This window comes from Pseudoliparis swirei, chromosome 10 (assembly GCF_029220125.1).
Source record: "Pseudoliparis swirei isolate HS2019 ecotype Mariana Trench chromosome 10, NWPU_hadal_v1, whole genome shotgun sequence".
In the NCBI taxonomy this organism is placed as follows: Eukaryota; Metazoa; Chordata; class Actinopteri; order Perciformes; family Liparidae; genus Pseudoliparis; species Pseudoliparis swirei.
Window position 1 is genome coordinate 16,651,897 of NC_079397.1, and position 23,789 is coordinate 16,675,685.

A 23,789-nucleotide genomic window follows, 5' to 3' on the forward strand; every position below is an offset into this window, starting at 1 on the left:
AATTGAATAGAGTGGAAAGAGCCCCCCCCCCCCCCCCCCCCAATGTAACTGAGCAATACTAACGCTAACACTAGCGGTCATAAACTAACATTTTTGGTTTCTGGGTGGTCTTCGCTTCCTTGTCGCTCCTGGTTCTCCTAGCCAGAGTTAGCTGAAGGTAGCGTTAGCAACATGGCTACCACATGGCTACTATCCAAAGCAAGAAACTACCGGAATAATCCCAATTTGAATGGAAACCCTTCGCTCAGTGGTTCGATAAAGGCAGAGCAAACTAGTACACAACAATCATCCAATGTACCTGTTAAAGAAAGAGTTGCATAGTGAACGTGAGGCTTCAAAGGAAGCAGTCCAAACGCAGATGGTGCCATAATTCTTTTTAAATGACATTGTGCAATCAACATTTTCTTCATCAGGATAAGTTAAAGCAAAAAAAACATGCCTGTTGCCACTTTCATTACTGGCTCATAAATAACCACTACTTTAAAGCAATTCAATAAAGTTAATTAAAATGAATATCATCAATTATTCTTGTGGCTTAGCCTCCATAATACATTACCAAGTGTGTGACTAACCTGCCAGATAAGTCAAATGTGTACCTACCTAAGTGCTCTATTAGGCAAAGCTACATTTTAACAATTTACACGGTGAGCCTTCCAGGTTCTAACAGCATTTAATCAATTAAGCCTTTCATCGTGTTTGTGGAGGGAAGGTTGGTCAAATTATCCGTTTGGCTTCAAAGGAGGTCCAAAGGTGAGCCGGCCCAGTAACGGTTAACCAGAGCAAACAGCGGCAGCGCCTATCTTATGGGATAATTAACACCCAGACTCCAAGGACAGCAGAGCAGGAGCACAATGCACTGAATATACACACATACAGGACACTCTGGTACGTGGATGAAGAGATATCACATATAGTTATGACAAGAGAAGGAGAACGCTCAATAACAAACATTTTGAAAATAGATTACAAAGCTGTAGTTAATTTGAAGGTGTTGTTTGTGGCGACATGTAACACCTGTGTATCCATGGGATACCTTCAGGCACACAATATTTACTGGAACATGTGTTACATGTTTGCTCTTGGCTGGACTCATTTAATTGATTGGTGCAGACAAGATGGTCTGTAAAAATTGCCACTTTAGGGTTAATGTAAATACTGTCTAATTTTGATTATTTTGAACAGTGTGGACTTGTGTGGATAGACTTTGTGTTTAGGCTGTAAAACCAACATCTTGGACATATACACCACCGTTCAAAAGTTTGGGGTCACCCAGAAAATGTTGTGTCTTCCATGAAAAATCACACTTTTATTTATCAAATGAATATAAAATGTAGTCAAGACATTGACAAGGTTAGAAATAATGATTAATATTTGAAGTATTAATTTTGTTCTACAAACTTCAAGCTCAAAGGAAGGCCAGTTGTATAGCTTATATCACCAGCATAACTGTTTTCAGCTGTGCTAACATAATTGCACGGGTTTTCTAATCAGACATTAGTCTTCTAAGGCGATGAGCAAACACAATGTACCATTAGAACACTGGAGTGATAGTTGATGGAAATGGGCCTCTATACACCTCTGGAGATATTTCATTAGAAACCAGACGTTTCCACCTAGAATAGTCATTTACCACATTAACAATGTATAGAGTGTATTTCTGATTAATTTAATGTTATCTTTATTGAAAAAACAGTGCTTTTCTTTGAAAAATAAAGTCATTTCTCAGTGACCCCAAACTGGGAGTGTTTTGAATGGAAGCTGTGTGCCAGATCAAAAGGGAAGGGAAGGGGCACTTTATGGGATTCATTCGAGGGTAAAAGGGAGTAAAAAGGGGTAAAAACAAGTTTTTAAAGGTCGAGTTTTGCTCACTCACTTTATCATATCAACTATATAAATGTAATATCGATGAAATACCAAGAGATATGTTGAATGTAGATTCAACCTAAAATAAGTTTCATTTCAGCCTTGTATCACTACGCAACCAAACTACTGGGTTAAGGCTATGGCTTCCTTTCTTACGGTACGCAATGAGCGCAATGTTAGTGTGAAGTCAACTTTCACGCTGGGACACGGACATCGGACTCCTCGTGAAAGTCCTGTGTTCGTTTCGGTTAACGACGGGGGGATGTATCAACGTTGCTCTCTACCACGTCACTTGCTTTATCCGACTGCAACAAAAAAATTCTAATTCGATGTTTCCGTCGTTTGCAGAAACGTACAATGCCAATATTTCTATCTGGCGCTGGGCGAGATTTCAGTAGCAGATTTCCATGAAATTTGCTGTGGACATTTATGCTTCTCTAACTTATGGGCCTTTCATCATCTGACAACCAACAAACCTCTGGACCAATCTCTTTGGTTCTAAACATTTCTGCAACACCTAATAAACAGATTTCCATTGATTGAGATTTGCAGTCAAAGTCTGAGAGCTCATTAACATCTCTGCTGATCCTTGACCTTCTCTTCTTGCACCCCGATGAGGGCAAATTTGACGAAACAAATATAAATAGCAAGAATTTAGAGAATTTAATCGAGCCCATGTGTGCTCATGATGCATGGTTTCTTCAGGACACTCGGCTCTACACACGGGTCTCGTAGTCGAGGGACATATGGAGCTGGGCAAGTGGGGCTTTTTTGTGAATGGCAGCTTTCCTCTCTTCGATCAGAGGAAGACTTTTAGAAAGAAGCGGTATAGCTGGGAGCCTGGAGCGCCGCATTCTTTGAGCAGCGGAGGGATGAGGTTTCAGCCGAGATGGGGGTCCTATTTTCAGCATACCTCGGAAGGGTTGGAGCTGCCCACGCTGCCGTCGTGCTCTGCAGCTCGGCCCACTCGTGATTTGTAGTGTTTAGCCCAGGCAACGTCAAAGCTACCAAACCCTGTGAAAGACAATGCTGCCAATTCTCTGTTGTGCCACAGAGGGAGAAGGGGCTGGTTTACCAGCAGATAGTCGATGTTACCATCAGGCTGTAAACTTAGAGAACTCTTCATCTTTTGTCTTCATGGTCAGTAAAACTACTGTCAGCTGTTCCTTGAAATGATTTAGAAGTATTGACTTCAACTCTTTTTTTGCTAGCCTGCAGTCCCCGCAGTTGTTTTTGATCCGTCGCTTAATGCTTCAAACTCAAATTTGGAAGGGAGGAAAGGCATCAAATTACACGCAACTATAAACTATATTCAGGATAACCCAATGAACTCCAAGACTTGATCCATCATGTGAAGATTCATTATTCAGGCTTGATATAAATATGGGTCCACAATGTCCATGGTTCAGTTCTTGTTTAAAAAAAAGACGTATTTATTTCACGATGACTCGACACGGAAGCAATGGATGACCGTTGCTGCAGGGAACATGTGATGAAGTGTCAGAATTAGGATTCAGGAGAAGAAGTCAATCACCCACCTGCCCAACGACAAAGGAGGGGGACGCCTGGTGGTGTTCAGAGGGTCTGCATCCTCCTCTCTGTGTGCACTCGTCTCCACATTCTCCCTCCACTGCTGCTCGCAATCCTCATGCAGGATCCATCCGGTGTTGACATGGACTCCATTACTGTGTTTGAGCCTTCTGACATTCCAGCCTGAGCTGGCACAGAAAACACCAGCTGTTTGGACTGGTATTGGGTGGGTGGGTGGGTGTAAGGGGGGGGGGGGTTAGGAACATGGTGCTCTCTTCTTAGGGCCAGCAGCTGGCCGGGCTTACGAGCACCAGGGATTCTGCATTTTCTTTTTACATTTTCAGAGCTGATGAAGTGCTCAGCTGTTCAGACCGAGTCCAGACCGACTTCCTGTGCGAGCTCGATCAGAACCGCCTTCACCCCACAATGTGTGTGTTCTGTTCAAGGCCAACGTGAAACCTCAGTCAAATGCAATTCCGGGCTGTATATATTTGTTGTTCCGCATCTTTAAAGGGCTTACGAATATGCATAGCCATTCATCCTTATACTTACAGACCTTTATATCAAAAATAATCAATCGCTGCTAAACCTAAAAGGTACAGATCACCCCAAAATTTCTAAAATACATGTTTAGCGTCTTACTTGTAGTTCTGTTGGAGAACGTTTGCATCGGGATGTCTTATCTACCGTCTCTCCAATATAATGGAACGAGACAGAATTGACTTTTGCTGCTCAAAGTGCCACAAATAAAAAGTATTACATTTTTTTTAAAATCAACAGCAATGTTTCTTTCCAGAAATCATGACCCGGTTACTCAAGATTCCAAACTACACCCACAAACCTCATCACCGAACCGAAGGAAGCATTTACTCATGAACGAGAGGCTCAGAGGTGGTTTACCTAGCACCACTGAGCGAGCTCACGCTAGCTGAGGAAGACGCCACCCATGATTGTATCTGCCGCTGCGACGAGTACGAGCATCTTGTCCGTGTTGAAGATGGTAGTTTGTTGGCGAGTCTAGTTTTGTAGAAAGAAAATAGTTCCTCCATGAAGCTGCTCACAACAAGGTCTTTGGACCATCTTGATGAACTGGGTTGTGGTTTTTCGAATAGATACTTTACTGCTGGTTTTTTTTGCCGCTTTGAGTCGAGTGCAATCCGATCTCCAACAACTCAGCACACAACTACTTACCTGTAACTATCATTACAGGTAAGACAAAAACAATGTGGGGGTGAACTGTCCCTTTCACACACAATTGTTGTTCTTCTTCGTGTTGGCGTGTCCTGGGATTATTTGGGATTTGCTGACTCACCACTATGCCAGTGGGAGGAGAGTCCTGAAGTGCATGCCTCAGTTTTTAATGGGCAAGCACAAACACGTCCCATTCAAAATCTCTACACACACTTTGGTGGATAATACCTCAGCTCACTTAACTTCATTGTTAGTTCCCAAAATGTTCTATTTATAGAGTTTTCACATCCAAAGTGTCAGAGGCAGCTGCGTCCTCTGTGCACATCCTCCAGCATGACTCTCAACCTGTCCCTGTGGTGCGCTGCTACTTCTGTTTGGCTCTTGGCCTGCAATCATTAAACTGTTTAATTATTTTGTTACTGATCAAGCTGAAGGCAGATTCAAATCAGTCTGGGTACGTGACCTCAAAACACTTGGTCTATAGCACATCGGTCAAAAGTCAAGGAACACATGCTGGGATGAATGTGAGACTCAGAAGCCTCAGAAAATCGGAAAACCCGATGACGGATTGGGGGCTTCGTCTTTGGGGGCGTCGTCATCAATTTGATGAACCTGATTGGTCAGGGAGTTAAATCAAACAGTAGTGTGCAGCCAGGTAGAGGCTATGATGGCAGACTTTGGAGAGACTTTGGAGAACATGTCCATCCTCGTTCATTTCAAGCATAGTGAACCTTTAAATTACCCCGAGGGTGTGAGTGTGAATGGTTATATATTTAGATGGTCCATCCAGATATTTTGCTAGATATCAAATAGTTAATCATTTTAACTTTTCTTAAGGTTGAAGACACATATATAGATCAATATATTGCAGGTTGGTTTTGGTTTGGCTATTTTCAAAAGTAATTCCTCTCTGTGGCACGTATCATATGTTGCAGGTAGATTCATGAACCACTCAGGTTTACGTTTCTGCCGATCCACCATGTGACATTTTTGTTAAATGACAGGCGAGATTGATTGTCCTTCTTGTTCGTGAGGACCAACACTAACCTCTCCCTTCTGCTCTCTTGCAGCCGCAACAAGTGGTCCAGAAGAAGCGTGCTCAGGTAAGATCACGGATACAAACATTGCTTTGTAATTCTAATTACACGAAATGTTATTTTGTATTCCAACACACGACTCAAACATTTTACTTTTGATGGATGACGTTAGCTAAATTTAGACTACATACTCAAGTATTATTGTATACTTTAACTCAAGGAGTTGTCCTTGTACTGCACTGTTGTTATTCCTTGTGTTTTCACGCTGGTTTGCGCATTCACCAAATAGAAGTAATTGGGTTAAATGGGGGAATATTTGAGTAAATAACCCATGTGGGTGTGTGGCCACTCTGTTTTTGCCCTATAGTTAGGTAATGCCTTTCGGTGCTGCTACATCCATAGATTTGAGTTAACTAAAGTTCAAGATGTCGGCTTAACCAGAAACTGTGGTCCTCCAACCACCCAATCTCCTCCAGAGCGCTCATAACAACAGCAAACAACCTCTAACTTTTGTCCTGACAATCCGATTCATAACTGACTCAACCAGACCTTGTCAAGCGAACATATTTTGTTGCTCCTTTTTTCCTTGTATCTTTTATTTATTTATTTTTTACCTTTTCTTATATTAAATGTGTACTGGCTTGGTCAGTTCAAGAGGTGGAACGATTATTCTTTTCAAGCTTCTTAAAGGTTTGGAACATTCCTATAGCCTTGGAACATCCCTATAGTCTTGCATAGTCTTACATCCCTATAGTCTTACATAGTCTTACATCCCTATAGTCTTACATAGTCTTACATCCCTATAGTCTTGCATAGCCTTACATCCCTATAGTCTGACATAGTCTTACATCCCTATAGTCTTGCATAGTCTTACATCCCTATAGTCTTGCATAGCCTTACATCCCTATAGTCTTGCATAGCCTTACATCCCTATAGTCTTGCATAGCCTTACATCCCTATAGTCTGACATAGTCTTACATCCCTATAGTCTTACATAGTCTTACATCCCTATAGTCTTGCATAGCCTTACATCCCTATAGTCTGACATAGTCTTACATCCCTATAGTCTTGCATAGCCTTACATCCCTATAGTCTTGCATAGTCTTACATCCCTATAGTCTTGCATAGTCTTACATCCCTATAGTCTGACATAGTCTTACATCCCTATAGTCTTGCATAGCCTTACATCCCTATAGTCTGACATAGTCTTACATCCCTATAGTCTTGCATAGCCTTACATCCCTATAGTCCTGCATAGCCTTACATCCCTATAGTCTTGCATAGTCTTACATCCCTATAGTCTTACATCCCTATAGTCTTGGAACATCCCTATAGTCCTGCATAGTCTTACATCCCTATAGTCTTGCATAGTCTTACATCCCTATAGTCTTGCATAGTCTTACATCCCTATAGTCTTGCATAGTCTTACATCCCTATAGTCTTGGAACATCCCTATAGTCTTGCATAGTCTTACATCCCTATAGTCTTGCATAGTCTTACATCCCTATAGTCTGACATAGTCTTACATCCCTATAGTCTTGCATAGTCTTACATCCCTATAGTCTTGGAACATCCCTATAGTCTTACATAGTCTTACATCCCTATAGTCTTACATAGTCTTACATCCCTATAGTCTTGGAACATCCCTATAGTCTTGCATAGTCTTACATCCCTATAGTCTTACATAGTCTTACATCCCTATAGTCTTGCATAGTCTTACATCCCTATAGTCTTGGAACATCCCTATAGTCTTGCATAGTCTTACATCCCTATAGTCTTACATAGTCTTACATCCCTATAGTCTTACATAGTCTTACATCCCTATAGTCTTGTAACTTTCTATAGTCTTGCATATTCTTACATCCCGATAGTCTTATATAGCCAGACCTATCTGGCTGAACCCATCATAACTCTGCACTAAGGGAAAACAATGCTCTGGGGTGATTGTATTTCTCAAGACCAATCACAATCGCCTTAGCTGGCGCTCAGACCAGGAGCTATGGTGCCCTTGCAAAACGGTAACATGCAGCGAAAAGCGAGGACAATTCCATCTGAAATAAAGCGGCCAATGGCAGGCTTCTATGAACAGTCAACATCCTGGAAGTCGGACTACTGCAACATTAGCTCTGCCTGCAGCCGAAGCTTACACTAGTGCTCCTGTTTTTACTTGTGAAAGGTTGCTTCCGGATGACAACTGTGGCAAAAGTCACATCTGTAAATACAGCTAGCGGCTTTAGCAAGAAAAGAGTTAAGACATTAGACGTGAGTTATTATCTCAGGAGAAAAATTCCAAAGTCAACTGCGGTCCCTCTGTGTGCGACTGTTCATACGTAGCAGATCATTAGACGTGTGTTGTGTTGTTGGTGGGTAGCACCTACATTAGAGGGGGAATGAAAGCCGAATGGTAATAAGTGAGTGCAACATGACACAGGACCCCCACCCCCCAGCATTCCCTCACACTCCAGGAATCCACCAGCCTCCCGTCTGTTCACTGGTGCGGGCCACTTCTTGGTGTGAATGCATAACTCGGCTCTGATTTGTGGCTGTGTGGGAACAGGGCTGAGGTAGTTGGGAGGCGCTGTGAGGCCCTGGGAGCTGCAAGCCATAAAAATGTCATTTTGCTCTCCCACTTTGATAGGCTGCTTTATCTCAGCCTGACCAGCCTGTTCAAAACCTCAGACCCCTTTCATTCCATGCTCGGGGTGGGGTGGAGACATGACCCGACAGAAAGCTCTGGCTGTACACGTGAAGTTTCAGCTACTGCTGCCAACAAAAGTTCACAAGTACAAACACAGACATACAAAAACATCATGAGATAACATAACATACACTACGAATACACAGATATAGACAGCTCGCAGTACACGATGATTACAATGATAATGATAAGGACTCATGTGATAATCAACAAATGATGTCAGCATGAAGAGCAACTATTTTTCGACTCCAGTTAGACTGAAATAATGTACACATGTAAAGCATAAAAAGGTTGATTTAAGATTAGAAAAATTAAAATGTCCCAAAGCATTGGAGGGAAGGTCGGTTGTTTCAGTCGAGCTTGTAATTTTCTTTGATAATTCTAGGGAGAAAGAAAAAAGTATATTACACAAGTCTGAGTAACAATCTATATGGAGCCATATACTGTTCCAAATAAGGAGGCCAATCAACATAAACACATTTGAAGATAAACTGAACAGTAAAATTGCCTTCTAATTTTAGTCTGGATAAGGTGTTCTGATAGACAACAACAGCATGATTAATAAGAGGTAGTATCGAATTAGAAATTATTATTTTCAAATGTGAAATGTAAAACAATGAAATGAACGATAAAGTGAACTCAGACAAACATATGTCCTTTTTTATAATATTAATATATCAAAGTGTGGCTTAAAGGAAAGTTCAGGGTCAATCTAAAGTCCAAGATATTTGTATGAATGGTCTTTCTCAAGGGGCGACCCATCATAATATATCCAAATCTCTTTTTTTATTCAGCACAATTTGTTTTATTGTTTGTGATAAACTCGGAATGTAAAGAATATTACATCAGTGTTAGAAGTGTAAATAACAAAGATGAAATTTAAACATATTTGAGGTAAAATAAATGGTCCCAAGGAAGAGCCTTGCGGAACACCCTTTTCGATAATGAAATACCTCGACTAAGAACCCTGAAAGATTACACATTGACACCTATGTTGAAGATAATAAATAAACCAAAAGAGACAATGTTGAGTTACACCAGTGGTTCTCAAACTTTTTCTGTTGCGCGGAGGAAGAAAAATGTTCGTGCCCCAATGCCCCAACAAAAATGTTAACTAAATGGTCCACGCTGAATTTTTATTGCATGGTTAATTTTTACTTTATTTTTAGGTTTTATTATTATGCATTCTTTCTTTTGAAGGTTGTATTTCTGTAAAAATACCTTAATAAAATATCAAGTATAAAAAAAGAAAGAAACTGACACGCTGATAGCATCGGTCAAAACATCGTGTAGTTCACGGCACATCTTGCGCTTCTCTGTGTACGACAGCGTGTCCATTGCCCATTGGAGAGACCCTCTTGACCAGCGGCTGCACGCCATTCCTTTTTCCCGCCATGGTCTGAACCATCTGTGACGTCGCGATCGCGCACGCGAACCTGTTAACGACGTAACCGTAACGGAAATATTTACACCTACTTTTGTATTATGTGAAGTTCTCCACACTGCCCCCCCCCCCCGCGCCCCACCTGTAATACCTCGGCGCCCCACTTGAGGGGTGCGCCGCGCAGTTTGAGAACCACTGGGTTAAACCAATAGAACAGAACTTATCAATCAGGATGGAGTGAACAACCATAAAAAAAGGCCTTGGAAAGATCATAAACTCCATTCCTAGGTTGGGTAAACTGCAGCCTTTGATCAAAGATGCCCTCGTCCTTGTCGAATGAGCGTGTGAAATGGTTTAGGTGTGGAGCAGTAGGATTAAAGCTGCTTTTTCTTGTGTCCCCCACCCACGCTACCACCACTACCACCACCACCTTTCCTCTCTCCTCTCTCCTCGCTCTCACTTGCCCTCGTCACACATGGTAGCATTTAGTGGGCCTTTAAAGCCCGAAGTGTGTGAGCACTAATGAATGGAGTTGGAGCCGCACCGCCGCGGCCTGGGAAAGGAAGAGGGTTATAAATTGTGTCAGTTAGCCTCCCGGAATAAAATGAAGCCATGTGGAAAATGAAATCCATTTCATCTGAGGAGGAGGGAGAAACGTGCTTCTTCCTCCAGTCCAAACTTACACACACTTCTGGAACCAAAACATGTGTGAATCAAAACATACTTTTCCCAGCTATTTCCCCCGACTAGCTATTAAGCCGATATGCTCACATCCAGCATATTCATAGCAAACCTCATAATCCAGAAGTATAAATGAAGTTTAACACCTTTCAATACTGGCTGCAGAGCTAAAGCAGCACATTAGCAGCAGCTTCAGTCCTCCATTAGTGTCCACACTGGATGACACCGTATAAATCAAAAGCATTTTTAATTTTTAATTTTAAATGTTAAATTTTTTTATAACATTTTTTTTGTTTACATTTTTTTATTTACATTTATTTAACCAAAAAAAGCCTAATTGAGATAATAATAATAAAAAACATTTCCTTTACAAGAATGTCCTGGCCAAGACAAAGTTTCAGACAAACAACGTAAAACAGTGACAGACAATACAAAAATAAAAAATTAATTGTTTTTTTAAAATCACAGCATAAGTAAAACCAAATAAACGGAAAACAAAAGTGACTAGCTACAATAAAGTCAGATTATTCTGATGTCTTTGTGGAAGTGACACTCATATAACTGTATAGTGCCATTTTCAGAGTTATCTAAATAACAATGCAGCATGTCAAATTAGTGCCATGAAGCCGGAAAAATAAAGGTTAATAAAAGCTCCAGGACAGACCTCAGGACAGCGTGAGTTTGTGGTTTAATCCAGGAAATGTGGCCTTGACTTGACTTGTTAATCAGGGTCAAGGCAGTATGTTGGTTCTGCCTCGGCTCGTCTCATCATGCACATGAGCATTTCCTGTTCCAGGTTAAGCATTCACTTTGTGGCCGTGCTGCTTCATTAACCCCATTAACAGGTGACTGAACCGCTCTGGTTGTGGTCCTCCTCATCTTGAAGTGAGACTGTGAAGCCCCTCTGGTATGAAACACGACATGATAACTCATCCAAAGGGAACTTGAGGTTCAGAAGTTGCAGTATAAAGTACGAAATAAGTGTAAATATACATATGAGCAACATAAAAGACAGAATAGGTAGTTAATATCCAATGGCGGCATGCATTAACTGCACACATGACCATTTCATTTAATGGTGGGAAACGGTCGTAGTTTCATTTGAACCAGTGGTTGACATTGTTAAACAGCACTACGTACGTCACTTTCAATTAGGGCTGCAACTCACGATTATTTTAATATTCGATTAATCTGTAGTTTATTTTTTCTATTAATCGATGAATCGGATAAAAAAATATATATATTTATTCATTTAAAAAAAATATATATATATATGTAATATATATATATTAATATATATATATATATATACATTTTCAAGCCTTTATATTCAAAAACAGAACTGGCAATGCTTTACTCGCCTGACTATTTGTGGTTTATTCGTGTCGGAGAAGGGGGCGTGGCTTATCTCTGTGGCTCTGCTCCGCGGAAACGGTTATCATTTTCGCCATCCGCCACTTTTTTATACTCTCCTTATCGAGTGGCGTTATAATCGCGAGACACAACGAATCGATAATGAAATTGATCGCCAACTCTTTTAATAATCGATTTGTATCGATTCGTTGTTGCGGACCTTCTTTCAACAACTCAACGTGGCGACTTTGGTTTCACACAGCGGTCCCCTGGGTGAAACTCCAGTGTTTGTTTGACTGTTCACAGTGAGGCCCATGAGTGTCAAGAGAAATAGACACTATACACATTTAATAATCATTCTACGACAGAGCTGAGAGTTTGACCGACACATCTTGTTTTCATCTACAGGAAGAAGAAGAAGAAGAAGAGGAGGAAGAGGAAGAAGAGCAGGATGCAGAGTCCCCAGAGGAGGACTAAGCTACCACACCGTGAAATCTCTACCTCATTCAGCTGTCAGGTCTTTGAAAGGAAAAAGACTGTCGTGACCACTTATTTTTGACTATTTTACTCGGTTTAATTTCAGTTAGAGAATTTTTGTTTTGCTCTGTCAGGGCAAACATGTCCATCAAAAAGTGTGGCCTTTAAATTCCCTTACATTCAGTTTCACATCGACTGCACAGAGTCAACCTTTTGGTTACCGTGCTTCCGTTAGCTCCGATTGGTTGAACACATTCGAACAAGCACGACGTTTAGCTCCAGACATTGTGGCTGTCGAAACAAACAAATGAGGCAGCAGACACAACGTGGCTCCTGTGCAACACAGCTGCACTGCTCCATGAGACACAACGAGGTAAGGAAAGAGACTGGGACAGTAGAACAACTGTTCTAATATATCTAAAAACACCCCTCAACCCGGACTGTTAGGTCACCAAAGGGAGACACAGAGGTCTTTACTCAGGGCAGTGGCTCATCCATTGTGTTGGCGAGAAGCCATTTCAAACGGACTTGTTTACGTGGTCAGCATTACCTCAGAGTCCCCAAACATCATCTCTACATCGAAATAAAACAAGCCCATCTTCTTGTATCTTCTCTCTAGCGATACGCAGGGAAGAAGCAGCACCCCATGCAAAGTTTGAAGTGGCATATGGACCTCATGTACCTCCTGGCCAACACCAGTTGAGCCAGAACAAGGGGCAGTCCGCTGGATTCATGGCAATTAGAAATGAGAACAATCCTTAACCTTTTCTGGTAAATTCCACCAGTTTACAGACGTTTCAATATTAACGTCAGACGCTCTGCTGGAAAGATGGTTGTTAAATTTCAATGAAAATACCATTTAATGACCTAATAATCTCTAGAACTTCAATGGAGCCATATGGAGTCTCTTGTTTTTGGCCGTTTGAAAACACAAAGTAGCTTCAAATGATATATTCATTGTAGGTTCTTCATCGGAACCTGCTCCAGGCGAACAGATCCTTCTTAATCGAATATTCTCTTCCCCTTCACTTTTTATTCGGGCAGAACATTTGCTTTGAAACCTCGAGGCGATCGAGATAGAAAGCCATTCTCTAGACTGGTCTCGTCCTGCGGTGCCTCCAGAATGCTCCTAAAGACTTGATCCAGGATGGTACCGGTGATAGACCACCAGAGCCCTGTCGTTGGTGGACTGCCTCTTCCACTGCTCTAGAAAAAACGATGGAAGCCCTTCACCACCCAACGGCTCGACGTCGCATCAAACTACGATCTGCCGTTTGCTCACCTTTACATTAACACACTTGTGTACATTTTTTTCTCCATAGCTTTAAAACCTCGACTCCATTATTGACGACACACAGTCAAAGACAATAAAACCTCAAGAACAAAAAAAACACACGATCAAACCACACATTACCTCATGAATCACTTGATACCTGGAATGGTGGCATCGGATGACTCAAAGCTCCACCGTCAGGAGACCTGGTGGTATGCCAGCGCTTTCTGGTCACTGATATGCATCCTCTCATGATTTCAAACTACCTCTGACTCAACCAGCGAACAGAAGCTGTTGCTCAGCGCACACACACCAAGGCTACGGTCGTGTGCGTTCAGATGTCGAACCTTATACTGTACATTGAAGCGAGGTCAAATGCCGGTCGGTCGCTGTCGTCTCGTCATGGAGAACGGCACTTTGTCTGCAACTGTTTTGTTTGATTCAGTCGGGTGAACACTGCGTAATCCAGAAAGAAGCTAAAATCAGAGATGACAGAGCCACGTGCATCGACTTTAAAGGAAAACTCTCTGTGACCATCCGTCCTGTTGGTTATGACGAGTCGTACGAGTGCAAAGACAATGTTTGACCTTAACTAGGCTGTGACCTTCAGATTTTACCACATTGTCAGAACAACATTTTAAAAGGGATAACAAAAACCTTATTACACCCAAAGTGTTGTTTAGATTTGTGTTGTTAAACCACACATTCCAGATTCTGGATTTAGCTCTACACGTAGAATTTTTTTTTTTTTTTTGACATATCGCATTTAAATATCTGTATGTAAATGGCAAAAAGAAAAGAAAACATCCTCAATTGCATCAAAACAATGAGTTGATGCGCTATGTGGATTATGAAAAACGATGTTTGTACATAAATTCTGACGTACATGGCTGATACAAGCCGACCAATGAACACGAATCTCTGAAGACCTCTGTCGCCCTCGAGTTCTTCTGCTCTGTCTCCGGGCGGTTTACGCTTCAGCCACGTTTATTTTTGCTCAAATCAATTGATAGAAATGCGCCTAATTCAGATAATATTTTTCTTTTTTGACATTTAAGTTAGTTTCAAATTTGCTTGACATCTGACTTTTGGGTAAAGGTTGAGTGATACAGTCGGAATCCGTTCCTGAACTAATTTCCCCTTGAGGATTAATAAAAGTGTATATTATTAAGACGCCTCCCTGATAGCGTAGCGATTACTTATCCACCCTGCAGATGCCAGAACATCTGTCTGTACTTTCTATATCCAGACGGTTCAGCTGGGTCCAGAACGTGTTCACTGGACTCCAGCCTCGTTTGTGAAGAGTTGCCAGATATTACCAATCCTAACCTTCAGGCGCGATGGTCAAAACTTTAGGAATAAGACAGGTAAAAAACATAATCCTGATGTTTTCCTGTAATTGGAGACGACTCTAAAGCCGACAGTCCAACATGTGCAGTTTCTAAATCCATTTGTCCAGAACTAGTCCGTCATTTTTGTTTCTTAGTTTCAGTTTCAGCTTTGGTTGTTTCTATAAATCTCGTTGGATAAGTGAAGTCTTTAGAGGTCGTCTCCATCATCACGTGGCGCTTACTCTCCTGACTTTATCTTTTTTTATTTTTATTCCTGGTGGTCTGTTTTTAATACTTAAAACACAAAAGCAGCTGACATATTACGTACTATTTTCTCTTATTTAACTTAATGTTAATTTGTATCTCAACATTGTAATGAAACCTATTTAGCGTCATCTGCAAACTGGGACTTAACGGTAACTTGAATTAATTTAGTTCTGATTGACACGATGGTTTAGTGAGGATCAAGTGTCTCGATGGCACTACATGATATAACTGCAACATGTTTTTTTGTTTTTTTTGGGGCTTTGAATAGTTAGAGTTGTTTTTCCTGAGTTATGTACGACCTATATATGTACAGTACCATAAACAGACCGTTACAAATGGACTAATCAATTGACAAATACCTACCTCCAGTCTCCTCACATTGATGTATGATATGACCTATATCAGGACTGCAGAAGCTCCGTATTTAATGTATCAGATCAAGCTTCCAATCTCAGTGCATTTGGATTCTCACATTCAAAGTGACTTTCAGGTTTTTGAAAAAGATATGTCTGGATTTTTGTATATTGTATTCATGAACATGTTTTCTTGTTTTTAATTAGTAGATATCGATATACTTGATTAGCTGTTTTGTGTACTTGACACATGTGATTTTCTTTTCTTGTGATATGGTTAAACCAGATGTATATGGCATTTATTTTTTACTTAGTGATGGATTCGACCATTTTTTCACCTGTCACCATCGCAACCTTTGAAGAGTTGACGTGGTATTTTAAACTTGGGCCTGAGGTCGAGCCTCAGAGGAGCGACGCTGATCCTGTCAAACCTGCCGTCGTTAGCGACACCAGCTACGTAGCACACGTGCTAAACTCTCATCGACCAACAATATGCACAGCGTTGCTTTGAACCACCTTCAAACGGCACAGCAAACTCTCCCCTGGATGTATTCCAAATGTGGCCCCTGTCTTGGCTTCTCTGTGTTTATTTGACACAAAGAGCCAGTCTGATGCTAGCTAGCGAATGTTAGCTTTAGCTGTTAGCTCGCTAGCAACATCCAACCAGAACCTCCCTTTTGACAAAGCACGTGTATCTGCTGCCAGTCTTTGTCCGAGGCTTAAACCAGACTAAAAACTCAGGTTAGTCGTGTACTTCAGCCTCTGGTGGCTGGAATGAATATTACAACAACAAACACCTGTTTTTAGAGATGGAAGAAAAAGGGATAATAAATCTCGGTGAAACATTTCCCACCTGTTCCTCAGTCATAAACACAGGAGAGCAAATTATTTAGATCGTACTTTAAATATGCATCACCGTTTCTTTCTCACTTCCCTCTCGGGGCTTTCGAACCTCATTGGACGAACAGAGATGACACATCGCTAATCTTACAACAACCATAAACATGCATTTTAAGTGTTGTCAAAAGCCCCAAGTATGATTTGAAAAACGACATCAGTAATTACAAGTTACTAAACTATTTATATTGCGATGCTGTTGCTAATAATCCAACCAATCCAAACTGAGAGAATCACAACCTCCAGCTCCGTGAACCGTGTGCAGCTGTGAATGACGGCTGATCGGTGGCTTTGAATGAATGGCTTTGAAACAGACAGGCGTCATTATTTAACACGGCCCTCCATCAGCCAGAGGGACCCTATGTAGACCTGCTATCCACCCGGGATCTGCATCTATCGGGAAGAAGAGACCAGGTCAAAGTCGGGGGTCAAAGTGACGCCCCAGAGCTCGTCAAACTCCAGGCTTTGAGCTTCTTTTTTAAAAGTTAGCGATTTCCTGTTCTGTAGAATCCACCTGCTGATGTCCTCTGGAGGCGATGCTCACCGTGGTGTGCAGAGAGGTTGTCGGAGCTGATGACCAGCGCTCAGCTCTGGGAGCCGTATGAAGTTTCTCTTCATGATATCATGTTCTAGTACAATCGAATACAAATTGCTACCTCCAGAAAGCCCGACTTTTACCTCATTTTCAAACTTACTGTTCAAAATTCAGGTGTCTGTGAGCATATGGAGAACATTTTAAAATGTCATATATATATACATATATATATATAGTTTATTTTTTGTGGGGATGCATTTTATAAGACTGTTTTTCTCTGCTTCTCAGTCGCCGTTCGGTAAGACTGGACATGTAACCTTTAAAAGAAGATGTTTCTTCCCTTATGCAATGTTTGGTCGTAGCTGGGAGGAAGTGAGGAGAGTTCCCGGCTCTCCCTCCGCCTCACTCCTTCTGCATCATTTCAAATGTCTTCTACCATATCGAACTTTTGTTGCTTTCTCTATCCACATAGTATTACTGTCTTTCATTTCACTGCATATTCTGCTTGCTTGCTAAACAAAAGTCTGTATAGATGTCCACTGCGTTTTACCCAGCACAATAAATAAAAAAGTATGGCATCCATAACAGACGTGTGAGTGTGTTTTTCGGACGCCCTTGTGTCAAAAGTTTCTTTTGCACCGTTGTCGGCATTTGGGTTCTCTCTCTCTCTCCGGCGACAACAGTCGTGACGCATCTGCTATGAGTTCTGTGTTCTCGGTGTGCCTTTGGTCTGCAGCACTCAGCTCCCAGACCATTGGTTCTTACTGAAGACGCACAGCTTTACAAATAGTTATATTTCTTCTTTTTTTAACACTAGTTTTTAGCACACAGGGAAAACATTTTTTGCTTTTGTCTGGGACTATTTTCAGCAGCGGATTGATCCACATCAGATTTTAGGCATCAGGTTTGAGTCAAAACAAACTTCCGTGTGCATGTGTGTGTTCATGGTCATGAGGAGAAAGAGTTATGAATTCCAACTATTTAAAAAAAAAAATTCAAAAATAAGAAGCCCCGATCTGTGTTTTAATCTATCTGGATTAAAACACAGATTAGCGCTTCAGTGGCATTTAAATGGCTCTTATTTATAGTATTTTTGTAGTTTGATTATCTTGAAGAAATGTTACTTTCTGTATTCTTGTTGTTCTGAGTTTGTACTCTTGGTTGATTCACTTATTGTAAGTCGCTTTGGATAAAGCGTCTGCTAAATGACATGTGATGTCATGTAACGTAAAAATCTCATGACATTGTCATGAGATTTTTGGGCTTCTTCTTTTGAATTTTTAATTATTTTTAATTTTGTAATTATTTTTTATGGAGTGGATTTGGGTCAAAATGAATGTTTTCAGTAAACAGGAAGCCACCATGCAGGCGTAGTCACAGCGACCAATAGCAGGCCGCCGTGGAGGCCGTTCACATTGTCTCCACTGAATCTGAGGAAAATACAAGCTTTTGAAAGGATTAAATAGACTTTTTAAGGACACACACACAGACACACACCATACCACACACTGCACCCTCTCCATCCTTTCAGTCCTGCTCCTCCTCGACATAACATCTCTCTCCTTCCCCTCTCGGGAGTACGTGACCACCTCGGAGCGCCGGACCTCTGACCTTAAAGGGATTTCTGCAAGAAAAGAAAAAAGCGGGGGCTCCCTCACCGCACATCAAAGCCGGCCTGACAGGCGGCGTCACTCAGCGACCCCCCCGACACACACACACACACAGTGCCAGAGCCCATGATAAAGCCTTGTGCTAATTCCTCCTGATTGACCCATGAAGAGGAGCAGGTGTGGAGCAGCTTAATACGCCTTCTCTCAAGTGTACCACTCAATTTTATACATGATGAAAGTTCATTTATGGCACAGTGAAGCGAAACCACGGTGAGAAATATACATATTTTTTTGTTGCAAATTTTTCCCCCCACTGACTGAATTCCATGAGCATTTAAAAATAAATTGGGGCACTTTTTGAAACTTGTGAAATAACATTTAACCTTTGTTCAAAAATATTAAATATACTTATTTAGGCTTATAGGATATGAGCAATTGTCATAAAAATGGCAGTAATAAGACGATTAGGCAATAATAAGACTATTAAGCAATAATAAGACTATTGGGCAATAATAAGACTATTAGGCAGTAGTCTACAGATTCAAAGTTTTTTCTTAGATTTTTTGAAAAACAAACAAACAGAAAACATAAATGAGACAATCATATTCAATTTTATTCTTATGTCATCGTGGTTAATTATTGTTATTACATTTTTTAAACAACTATTAACACTCCAAACTTTTTTTTAACAATTCAAAACTAGATTCATCGATTTTTTTGTGTGTATCTACAGGAAGTACAGAACGACAGACAAAACAAAGCACAAAAATAAAAGGACATTAAATTATCATCATTATTAGAGGACATTCTGGGGGAATTCGTTGCCCCTCTTCGTGACATCAGGGGCAACATTATATTTCTGAGGACCAGTTTTGCCCTTTGCCCTGCTGGGTTTCCCACGCTGAGTGAATCAGATCACATTTTATGTCCAAATAGATTTACTGACGTTATAAATATGTATCTTACAGGAGGACGGGAAACAACAAAGCAATATTTAATATTTAATGTGATGGATTTCACTCTGCAGGCAAAGCTTATGCCACCATCATTCAATGGTGACGGCATGTCAATGCTGATCATTATGTTAATAACATTAGCAAAGAGGGGGTTTTTCGAAAATGTGCTGCAGGGATGTCTATGTGTACAGACTGTAAAGCACTAGGAGGCAAATTTGTAATTTGTGAGAAATGGGATATACAAAAATGAACCGAATTGAATTGAATAACAATGAATGTTCCCCTACAATATCTATGTCTAGCAACCAAAATGGGATATATATTTTTTCATCAAAATCTTTTTGACAACTTAAATAAGCACTTCAAGCTACTTTTTGCATCGTTTTGCATCGTAATTCCTATGCTCACATAATAGTTTTATATGTTATCAACGTAATCTAGAATAGAGTATAAAACCGCGAACATATAAGTGGTCGATAGTTTCAATTTCAACCCAAACGACAATCTTTCCCGAAACCTAACTAAGTAGTTGTGTTACCTCAACCTATAACAAGTATCCCCCCCCCCCACACACACACACACACACACACGGATGTCTCACACTTCTTTTGCATTTATACATGAATCATGGTCAATATAATTCGGCTTTTTTGACAAGGATTTGCACCAAAAGAAAATAGTAAAAATATCAAAGTGAAAACTTTTTTTTTAAACTAATGTGAATTAATAAAAAATATTACATTTCATTCAGTTTATTTTGTACAGCCCAATATCACAAAATTACGAATTTGCCTCAGAGTGCTTTACAATCTGTACACATACGACATCCCTGACCTTTGACCTCACATCGGATCAGGAACAACTCCCAAAAAAAACTTTCACAGGGAGAAAAAAAGTGACAACAATAGATGTCATGTGACCAGAAGGAATCATTAGAGTTAAAACACATTCAATGAATATCACAGACATGTATGAATAATTAATATTAGGCATGGACCACGATCCAGATGGATGAATGTTCATCCCTCCATCACACATTCCTAACTCTGCTTCCTCCTCGGAGTCGTTGTGACTCCACGTCTCATCGGGTCCGTCGGACCTGGCTGGTTCTGATGCCTCCTGCCTGGTGGGCCGGCCTCCTGCCACGGCCCTGCTGATCCTCTAACAGACCAGCAGAACCCTGAAGGACTTCCAGTGGCACCGCACGACACACACACACACACACACACACACTCCAGACCTCTTGAGTCCATAACCTAAACATCCCACTCGTCGTGTCAGGAAGTGATACTTCCGCTCATCTCCAGAGAAGAAGCATGGAGTCCTCTGGCTTCTCTCTTATCCACCGAAAGGCTGTTGTTGTTTTTTTAAACTAATTGTGTGTATTTTTTTATTCTTCCGCACCTTCGCGGTTGCGATAAAACTGTCTCTTTCTTCTCTCCTCCACACCTCACAGCCGCCACGCTGCTACTTGAGGCCGTTTACGACAGTTCCCTCAGAACCAGAGCTGTGATTATGATGCTTTTGTACATATCGCGCCAACAGGACACGCGATAATGACATCATCAGATTATTCACGTTTAGTAATCTGCTGCGATGTCATTTTGCTTTTCTCCTCATTTTTAAAACGATGCCGTCGTGCAGCTCTGGATGCAGAGCGGCTCCAGAAGAGTCTGACGTGACGCAGACGCCACGCGGGCTTCTGTGATCCGGCTCCAGGAGAACTCTCGGAATCTGTAATCTGGCGGCGTAAATATTCGCTTCCTGTACTTCTATCCAAAGACCTCCGCTGACCCTTGAACGCCTCTCCAACTCTCACCCACATTTCCCAAGCCTCAGAATGGTCGACACTCAAAGGGTCAAAGGGTCAAAGGGTCAAAGGCCCCTTGAGTCAGACACCGAGGAGGGGCTGCGAGGTTAAAGGTCATGTACCTGCATGTATAATAATGTCCTTCAATCAGCTGCACGTCCTCGATCACTTCTGCCGGTCAGGAACGTGTGTGTGTTGTGAACGTGTGTGTGTTGTGAACGTGTGTGTGTGTTGTGAACGTGTGTGTGTTGTGTTGTGTTGTGAACGTGTGTGTGTGTTTTCTCTGAAGCGGTGGGCCGATGCTCCGCCCCCCCGCCTCTCCTCTCGGCCGTCTCTGTTTGATGAGTTTCCTCGTGAGAGGAAGCGACCGCTTCCCGCTCCGTCTCCTGTCCGCTCTCTCCTACTTCCTGGAGGAAGTACCGACGGTGGAAACAAAAAATGAAAAGAATCGGATGTCTGAAAGCAACAAAGGTCCCAGGAGGGGACGCGTGGTTTCCAGTGGTCGACCACTCGCTGGCCCGGGAGGAGGGAGCAGGGTAACCACGTCTAGCTCCGCCCACAGAAAACCGCTCCATCGCCACCGAGGGAACGCCCGGCCGGCGGGTCGGGGGGCGGGGCCTCTCGGCGCTGAGTCAGCGGTCCTGAAAGAGTCTCCGTCACACACGCCCTGAAACCGGGCGGAGGTTCCCCGCTCTGGTTCCCCGGACTGACCGTAGCAACCTGTGTGTGAGTGTGTGTGTGTGTGTGAGTGTGTGTGTGTGTGTAAGTGTGTGAGTGTGTGTGTGTGAGTGAGTGTGTGTGAGTGTGTATGTGTGAGTGTGGGGGATAGTGTGTGTGTGTGAGTGTGTTTGTGAGTGTGTATGTGTGTGTGGGGGGGATAGTATGTGTGTGAGTGGGTATGAATGTGTGTGTGTGTGTGTGTGTGAGTGTGTGGGATAGTGTAAGTGTGAGTGGGTATGAATGTGTGTGTGTATTTGTGAGTGTGTGAGTGTGTGTAAGTGTCTGAATGTGTGTGTGTGAGTGTGTATGCATGTGTTTTTGTGTGTGAGTGTGTGGTATTGTGTGTGCGTGTAAGTGTGTACGAATGTGTGTGTGTGTATTTGTGTTTGTGACCTTGTGTGTGTGTGTGTATATGTGTGAGTGTGTGTGTGTGTGTGTGAGTGTGTGTGTGTATATGTGTGTGTGTGTGTGTGTGTGGCTGCTCCACCAACACCTTAGCGTTTGTGTTCTGCAGGCTTCAGAGCCCACGTGGGTTCTGTGTTCCGTCTGATGCGTCATGCAGGTTCTGCGGTCCTGTTCTGTTCCTTAATTGTTCCAAACTTCCACGTGTTTGTTTTCCAGAAGGTTCCAGAGCGACAGTAAACATCCTGGTCTCACCCGAGACCACGAGACACCCGGAGCGTCGGCGGGGCGGACGGGAACTCACGCTTTAACATGGAGTTGGAAAAACAAGCGTTGCCCTTTTCCAATCGGTCCCTTGACCTCTCACCTCAAGAGAAGTGAACACAAACGGGTTCTACGGCGCCGACAAGTGGGCCCTTCACAGGCCGCCTGCTGGCCCCTCCCACCAGGGTATGAACGCTTATGGATGATGACGATAAGTGGCAAAGAGCTGTGAGAGGTCGGAAGACTAGGAAATAGATTTACAAGTACATCCTCCGTTACTTTATCGCTGCTCGCCCTCCGGCGTGGAGCCTTCACGCCACGACGAGCTTTTACAGGTTTGGTGATCCAACGTTAGATTAGGACCCAACTCGCCGTCCAGCTGGCGAGAGAAACCTGGCAGAGCGGCTGAAGCCCGGAGGTGAGAACCTGGAGACACAACCTGCCGAAGGTCACGGAGGTCAGGAGAGGAACTCTCTGGAGAGGACCAGACCCGGGAGCCCTCTGACTCACTGCTACTGGGTTCCGTTCCTCAGTGAGTCAGAGCCCAGTCATCGAGGAACAACCCCCCTCCCCCCCACCGCACATCCTCCTCTCCTCTTACTCTTTCTGTGATTCATTTAGCCCCGCCCCCTCGGCTTTGAGCATGATCTCAGTTTAATGAGGCACAGACTCCAAGCCGCGGCGGCAAGGCGAGCGCCCCCGCCCCCCCAAGAGTACGGTTTGACCCGACAACACACAACATGCCACACACACCATACACACACTCACCATACACACACTCACCTCCACCACTTGAACTACTGACTCTACACGCTACTGTTGTGCTACCTTAGTTATGTTGTTCTGCCTACATTATGTGATGCTACCAAAGATAAGTGATGCTACCTAAGATAAATAAAACCCGTCCTGTTGACGACATGCTTTGTGTGTTTCCCCCTTTGTTGTCATAGCCCGGTTCATGACTAGTTCACTCCTAAGTGGCATCACTTTTGTGGCCATTCATATTTCTGCACAGATCAAAGACACACGGCGCTGTTCTGAAGATGCATCTGCACTTTATTTGGCAGCCGAACAGTGAGATGAGTCAACAAGACTCGACTCGGGGGGGAAGACTCGTCTTGGTGGATTCATGAGAAATGAGATCGCCGTGCACTAAA

At 42.4% G+C, this 23,789-nt stretch overlaps 1 protein-coding gene across 1 annotated transcript in view; it reads left to right on the forward strand.

Moving 5' to 3' along the window:
• hmga2 (high mobility group AT-hook 2) overlaps positions 1-17,455 on the forward strand; it is a 35,839-nt gene extending 18,384 nt beyond the window's left edge. Inside the window, exons 4-5 of the mRNA XM_056424828.1 lie at positions 5,655-5,687; positions 12,146-17,455. Coding sequence (XP_056280803.1) covers positions 5,655-5,687; positions 12,146-12,214 — 102 coding nt within the window. The 3' untranslated portion in view covers positions 12,215-17,455. The remainder of the gene's footprint in view (positions 1-5,654; positions 5,688-12,145) is intronic.
• The last annotated feature ends 6,334 nt before the right edge of the window (positions 17,456-23,789 follow it).